At 43.4% G+C, this 7,476-nt stretch overlaps 2 protein-coding genes across 4 annotated transcripts in view; one reads left to right on the forward strand and one right to left on the reverse strand.

Moving 5' to 3' along the window:
* Positions 1 to 467: 467 nt before the first annotated feature.
* LOC108250537 (BTB/POZ domain-containing protein 1-like) lies at positions 468 to 5,096 on the reverse strand. Of its 2 annotated transcripts, none has more exons than XM_017440460.3 (8): positions 4,518 to 5,096; positions 3,706 to 3,862; positions 3,073 to 3,178; positions 2,798 to 2,995; positions 2,469 to 2,598; positions 1,498 to 1,585; positions 1,189 to 1,335; positions 468 to 1,102 (listed from the first exon to the last, which is right to left on the reverse strand). In XM_017440460.3, exons 1-8 carry the CDS (start codon positions 4,916 to 4,918, stop codon positions 944 to 946), a joined length of 1,386 nt encoding a protein of 461 aa, XP_017295949.1. In that variant the 5' UTR covers positions 4,919 to 5,096; the 3' UTR covers positions 468 to 943. The 2 variants fall into 2 exon arrangements, with proteins under 2 accessions (XP_017295949.1, XP_017295948.1); XM_017440459.3 differs by having other exon boundaries at positions 2,469 to 2,661.
* A 1,432-nt stretch (positions 5,097 to 6,528) lies between these two features.
* The window catches only part of LOC108250538 (transmembrane 6 superfamily member 1), a 7,153-nt gene continuing 6,205 nt past the window's right edge, over positions 6,529 to 7,476 (forward strand). The window contains exons 1-4 of one of the 2 annotated variants that reach the window (XM_017440461.3): positions 6,529 to 6,807; positions 6,907 to 7,010; positions 7,108 to 7,205; positions 7,281 to 7,384. In XM_017440461.3, coding sequence (XP_017295950.1) covers positions 6,716 to 6,807; positions 6,907 to 7,010; positions 7,108 to 7,205; positions 7,281 to 7,384 — 398 coding nt within the window. In that variant the 5' untranslated portion in view covers positions 6,529 to 6,715. The remainder of the gene's footprint in view (positions 6,808 to 6,906; positions 7,011 to 7,107; positions 7,206 to 7,280; positions 7,385 to 7,476) is intronic. The other variant, XM_017440462.3, reaches the window with a different exon arrangement.

Below are 7,476 nucleotides of genomic sequence, written 5' to 3' on the forward strand. Positions count from 1 at the left end.
TCTAAACCCGGTCCTGTTGGAGCTCTAAACCCGGTCCTGTTGGAGCTCTAAACCCGGTCCTGTTGGAGCTCTAAACCTGGTCCTGTTGGAGCTCTAAAGTTAAACGGGTCACAGGAAGTTGAACTGAGGTTTTAGATGTTTAACAGTTTTTAAAGAACCTCAGACTGAGGACCACGATGACGTCCTGCTAACTTTAATCTGATCAACTCTCTTCACTCCAAACCCTTTTTTCCCACATAAACATATTTTAAAACCTTTATTTCAGCCTTCTCTAACCCGGTTCGCTCACTCAGGTCCTGATGATTTTATCTGAGCCCAAATTAATTTCTCTGATTCTTTTGGAACCAAGGAAACAAAAACAACATTTTAAAACCTGAAGAAGAAAATCTCTGCAGCTGATCCCTTCTGTAGTTTTTACACAGCTCCACCTAGTGGCAGAAACAGGAATGAGGAGTTTATCACAGAAGCACTTTTACTACAGTCATGATATATTTTATTGCTGAAAAGCTGAAAATAGACACTTCATTTGATCCTGAATGTCTCGGTTTAACATGTCAGCGACGTGAACACCATGAAGTCATAAGTTACTGGTAAACAACGGACAGATGAGGTCTTTACACAAAAACATGTAGAAATATGAAAAAAATACCTTCAATAAATGTTTTGTCAGCACAGATGGATAAAATAAACCTGATGACAGGTGCAGCTTTACCTTCTTTAACACAGACGGACACGAGTGTTAAATTATTTACAAGTGAACAAAAACAAGTGATTATATATACACCACTACATTTATACAGATCCTTAACTACACACACACACTCTCACACACACGTCATTATTCCAGGAGATCCTGAGGCACTAGGGTCCGTTTCTAGCAGTCCAGTCCTCCCAGTAGTCTGAGGTCTCCCTGGTTTCGTACCAGTTTTACAGCCTGATGAGTCTAAATGTAGTAGATGATCTCCGGGATCTGCCCGTCCTCCACCGACGTGCCGTTGTTGTTTCCAGGCGAACTGAAGAAGAAAAACGTGGTCTTGGTCCCCGTTGTTGATTCCTGGGTCACTTTCTTCAAACCTTTCGTGCCGTAATGTGAATCTGGACCCTGAGCGGTAACAAGAAAGGAAAAGGTTTGGGTTTTAAACGGATCGGTTTGGTTTATTTTTGGTGCCTGAAGGAGCTCAGACTGACTTTCAGCGTGGCGCAGGCAGTGTAGCTGACATTAGGCAGGATCTCAATGGGCTCCTTGAACATCACTCTGAAGGTGTTAGCTGAGCCGTCGCAGCTGAAACCCGTGTCGTTCTGACCCAGTGTGATTCGTTTATCGCTCTCTATGATCTGAAAACAACCAAAGAGGAGCAAATGATGAGAGAAGGGCTCTGAATCCATTTACATCCGTTTAAAATGTTAAACGTTTACGACAAAAAACAGCTCATCTGTAGAAAAGACTAAACAACAAGTTTCTGATAAAAAGCCCTCAGATAACAGGTGAGCTGTTACCTGAATGTTGACCTGATAATCCGTGGGGCCGTGGATCGAACCATACAGGCCAAAACCCACTACAGATATCCTTCTGTTAACGTTGAATCTACAGAGGACAGAAAAAACAACCTGACTTCAGTTTGTTCTGAAGAACGTCGAACAGGAAGCGGACGGCTGCAAAGAGGTGGAAACTTTCCAGAAACTTCCTACGGGAAGTTAAACTGGAACCTCAAAGACATTCTGACACTCTTCACAAAGATAAATGTTGGAATATAATCTGAGAAATGTGTGTCCGCCACCTAGTGGGAGCCGACAGAAACAGTAATGTGGTGATTTTAGGATTTAAAGCTTGTTTATTCAGCCGTTGAGTTAAAAACACAGCAGATATATTCACCCAAAGTTCAGTTCTCTTTATGTAGTCCGTCTGCTCTGGGCTCAGAAATATGGTCTGAATAGTTCAGGGTTCGAGAGATAATCTGTGCACGTGATGGACGAGCGCACAGTGCATGTAGGGGGCGTGGCCTAAACACCCCGCAGTAAGCTGTGTGCGTAAGATGGAGGAACTCGTGTACGAGAATGAAATCTGGTTGTTTTAGTCAAGATTATGTTAAACCAGTGGAGTCCAGTCCTGGTCCTGGTCTGGTCCTGATCCTGGTCCTGGTCCAGGTGGTCCTCCATCCTGCAGGTTTCAAGTGTTTCTCTGCTCTGACTCACCTGATCTGAGTGACTAACGGGCTTCTGTGGAACCTGGAGAGCAGAGAAACATCTAAAACCTGCAGGATGGAGGACCTCCTGGACCAGGACCAGGACCAGGACCAGGACCAGGACCAGGACCAGGACCAGCAGGACCAGGACACCACTGTGCTTAAACATCACTTTCTCAACCACATTTAAAATCGCTGCTAAAATCCAACCTTCAGTATTTTAAATTTCATGAGTTTCTGTGGAAAGTTTCCAGCTCTGAGAAGTCCAAAGAAGCAGAACCTCACCTGATCCTGTCGCTGGTCCCACTGTACCCCCATCGACTCTCAACCTGCTGGAACCTATTAATGCTGCACTCCTCCCCCCTGAGGCAGCAGCGAGGCCTGTCGATGTAGTCGACCCGCGGTTTGGGGTTTACTGTAAAGTGTAAAAACAGATTTACCACCTCCCGATCGAACAATATTCCAGACTGGGCAGGCCCTGTTGCACAAGAAAGAATATCAAACTGGTTTCTGTGGTCGGACTTGTATGGACACACCAGGAACATGATGTCTGAACTGGTCCCAGTGCAGCTCTACAGCCTGGGAACCAAACCGTGCGTCAGCTGATCACTTACCGGCAGCGAACTCCTCAACAGTCATGAGCGGGAAGCGGATGAGGGGGAGGGCTTTCCCCAGAACCTTCTGCTTGTTCTCGGCGGTGGGGGGAAGCTGTTGCCTGTAACACTCGGCCTCCGCCCAGCGCACCACCGCTTCAAACAGACGATTCTCCCTGATGCTGAGCGTGTCTCTTTCAAGAACTGCACATAACGTGTCTACACCGACAAACACACAAAGCCTCAGTAGGTTACAGAGTCCAAACCCGATTAAAGAGTGCAGCGGCTTCTCATACCGAGGTCGATGTCAGTGAAGCCCTCTGCGTTTATTGCATCTGCGGTGCTTTTATCTATAGTGTCTAAACAGAGACTGGCAAGCTGAGGCTCATCGAACAGCCTCGCCTGGAAGGAAGAGCACAAAAACATCAATTTAAGTCTTCAGATTTCATGTAGTAAACGCACTCAGGGGCCAGTGTCACGTCTTTTTCCAGCGCATCAAACAGAAAACCAGCAGTTCTTCAAGGAATGCATATCGCCCACTAGAATCAAAGATGGCGCGTGATTTGCAAAGTACGTGTTGGGGGGTGACTCTCAGCTCCAAATTATAGCTCAGTACCCATAAAACGGACTGAGTTGAAGCCATCTTAAATCAGGTTGATTCCAAAACATCACCGGTTGTAGAACCAGCTAACGGATGGTAACGTGACGCTAATTTTTGTTTACATTTTGTCAAATACCAGCGATAGAAGGAAAGTTCCATGAACTCTCAGTCCCTAATTTACATTAAAAGTGAAAGACAGAACTTGTAATAAAAAGTTCTGTGACTGACCCACAAATAAGCCTTCATTGGGAAAGAACCGAGAGACAATTAGGACGTAAAACCAAACCGCTAACAGGCTCTGTTTCAGTCAGGTCAGGCCGATAAGAACCTGAGTGAGGAGCATGAAAGCGTTGTCGGCTCTCAGGTGTTTGGTGAGGAACTCCACGCAGTGACCCTCCAGAGCAGGAACCGCATATTTCTTCGCCGTATACAGAGTCGTCATCACGGTCTCAGGACCGATGTGGACCTCGTCAGAATACAGGAATCTACAAGGAAAACGGAGGATTGATACAATCATGGGAAAAAGACTCAATTCTGGGATTTTATGCATCAAGACAAATAAAATCAGGCTCTAAAATAATTAAAGAAGTGAAAAAAACATAACAGATTCCAGTGTCGTTATTTAGTTCAAGTCTAGACTTTCTCTGAAAATCGTGTCCTTAAATTATAATAATTATAATTAATATAATAATAATAAAAACACAAGCATCAACCTTCAGCTGATCTGTATGATGAGTTTTCAGCTAAGAAACTTTAGAAAAATAAACACTTTAAAGTGTCCAAAAACTGTTTTGTGTTACTTTCCATAAATAATACGCAAAAAATACAAATGAAATTGTTTCTTTTTCAATTTGTTATTAATGTGAAGAAGAAACAGTTTACCCTCTGAGTTAAAAACACATAAAAACTGGACTTAAAATGAGACAGAACACAAAGAAAAACATGTAAATAAAAATTATTTTACATGACACCATTCAAGCCAGCTTCTAAATAAATATATTTAGTTTTTCCTCAGTGTAAATGCGTAAAAACATGAATCCAGGTTACAACACTGAGCTGCGACTGTCGCCAACCAGTCGCAGCTCAGTTCGCCACCCAGTCGCAGTCCGGTGAGACACCACCTCCAATGATCCGGGGTACCTGAGCAGGGCCAGGAAGGCTGCTGGCTCCACGTCCGGGAGCTCGATCTCCGCAGAGGTCGTGGCCATTCCTCCGTTGAACATGGCATCGAAGACGGCGCTGCCCGCGGCCAGGACGAACTTGTGAGCCGGTATCCTCTGGGCCTGCCTGCCCTTCCCCACCACGAACCTGACATCGCTGAGCAGCTCGTTGTTGAACAGGAAGGCGAAGCGCTCCTTCAGGGAGCTCTTCGTCGCCTGCCAGTTGTACACGGGCTCCCGGTGAAGGCCGAGGACCGGCGGAGAGGCGGACGGTGCGGGAGGAGCGGACACCGCCGCTGCGGCGCCACACTGAGCCGACTCGGAAGCTGCCGAGTTCGGCTGCTGGCTGCTCTGGTTGGACGCCAATCCGCCGCTCGCCATTAGGACAAAACAAAACAAAAGAATAAATAAATATTTTTACAACAACAACAACCAGCTGTGACACATGACCGCGTATCGATCGTGGGAATGCGTCATTATTTATTTACGTGTTATCCATCGCTAGCTAAGATGCGGAGCCTGCTAACAGAACGCACTTCCGCCCAAACACTTCTTCGTTAGTGTTTTTACGGCAGGTAATGTTCTTTAAGCTGCTTTGGCGCCACCCGCTGGTCGTATTCGTCCACTGCAGTCCTTGTCCTTCTAGTTCTTATAAACTTCTTTACTTGGCATAAATAAAGAAATTCATTTTGAAATTTCATTTTTTTCTCCAAAAATCAAATCTTGTCGTTTAAATAATGATTCCGAGCTTTTCCTGTTGCCTCCTTTTCTTAGAATATCTGGTTTGTATAACAGTAAATAGACAAGAAGGAAAAATCCAATTTTCTAACACAACTTATTAAAAAAATAAAATAAAGAAACAAAGAGACAAAGCTTTCCCCAGCACTCAGTTCAGTGTGCTGCCTGGTTTATTTGTCTTTTATTCAAAAGTATAACCAACAGTCTTCATAGCTGTTGTTGTTCTAAAGTTTTTTTTATCCACTAGACTTTTTAACAATTTGTTCTTGTTCAAAACAACAATAAAAAATACAAATATGCAAGAGAAAATAATTATCTTCTGTCTGGACAAAGGTGAAATACATGAGGATGAGAAATTGTATAAATTGATTTATTCTGACATACATCTTTAACGCCCGATAGATTACAATCTGAATTAATATATATATATGTTTTTACCATTTAAATTAAATTGGGTTAGTTATCATTCATTCGGCATGCACTAGTTATAGCAGATCTACTTCATTCAGTTGGTTTATCTGAGTAAAGCAGCAAAAAAATTACCAATAAACACAAACTAAAACCATATATTCATCAAATGATGATGGATGGATGGATGGATGGATGGATGGATGGATGATGGATGGATGGATGATGGATGGATGGATGGATGGACGGATGGATGGATGGATGGATGGATGGATGGACGGATGGATGATTACATGAATAGATGGATTTTTCTGCTCCCAGTTGGATGTTTTCCTTTCAACCACTAGATGTCAGTGTTTGTCTTTTTTTAAGTATTTAAAAGTAAGAACAATTCAAAAATAAATTAATTCTAATTTTACTTTCCATGCCAGCCTGGATAAAAGTCAAATATTGAACTTTCTTGTCTTTCACACAGAGACACCACAGCAAACACAAAATGTCTCTAATTCAGTCAGTTTGACAGATATTGAGCTGAAGCTGGTGTGGTAGTAGCTGAGAGTCGTCCCCAGCAGAGACTCTGAGCTCTGATAAATTGTACAATATCTGTTTCTGAAACTGTGGCAGGTAAGACAGCGAGCAATATGTTTTATTTTCAATATAAATAAATCTGATATAAACAGAGAAATAATAAACTGAACTCAGTATTTTCAAAATAAAAGTCCTGACATTCTGTTAAGGCTCAGGGTGGCCCCCTGTTCAGCAGCTTCCTGCGGACGGCCCTGCAGTCACAGATTATGAACAGCTGTGGCTGTACGTTGGCAGGAAGTTAAAAAGAGAAGCAGAGAGAGTCGTTATTCCAGAAACACAGGGACGACACAGAGCATGCATGCAGTGTTTGCAAACCTGCTTATTTCATCAAACATCTCCCAGCAACCCCTGAAGTATGATGCAAACTAAACTTGGTGGTTTCTGCTGCTGATTGTTTAAATTCTTCAGTCTTAAAAATCTAAATAGAGTAAATCTCAGCCAGCAATGAATGCTTCTGCGGGGACGGGGGTGTTTCTGCTCTCCCTCATGTCCATCCCTTTCTGCTACTTATTCAATTCACTCATTTACAGCAACAGGTGAGTGCCGCTGTTTCTTTTTTTACCATTATTAGAAACTGAAGCTTTTTTTTAAGCCTTTCAGTTGTTGAAATGTATATATTTAAATGTTGCATCCAGTGCTGAAGCGTTCCTCTTTGCTGGGAGCTCAGCAGTCCTGATTTTGGCCATTTCAGTCCATTTTATGCTCAAGAAGAAGGCTCCAGCTGATCCTCTCTTCTATGGTACAGATTTTGATGTAGTTTGTTGGTTCTGTATCTGAGCCGTAAAGCTTGAATAAATGAAACGTATGTGTGTGTGTGTGTGTGTGTGTGTGTACAGTGTACGCAGTGTATGCCTTCCTCAGTGTGGTAAATCTGATCATCGGACTGGAGCAAGACAACATCATTGATGGATTTGTGACATTTTACCTGAAAGAGGCAAGTGTAGCGTCTGTAACTGACCTAAATATGTCCTCACATGTCCGTCAACATTAAATCTATCCCATAATTCAGGGGGATCCACATATTAATACAGCACATGGCCACATGATTTCCTACTGGGACGGCTGTGTGCATTATCTCATGTATCTGCTGATGATTGCTGCCATTACTTGGGGGTAAGACCAGTTTCTGTCTGTCTGTCTGTCTGTCTGTCTGTCTGTCTGTCTGTCTGCCTGCCTGCCTGCCTGCCTGCCTGCCTGCCTGCCTG

This window comes from Kryptolebias marmoratus, linkage group LG15 (assembly GCF_001649575.2).
Source record: "Kryptolebias marmoratus isolate JLee-2015 linkage group LG15, ASM164957v2, whole genome shotgun sequence".
NCBI classification, from domain to species: Eukaryota; Metazoa; Chordata; class Actinopteri; order Cyprinodontiformes; family Rivulidae; genus Kryptolebias; species Kryptolebias marmoratus.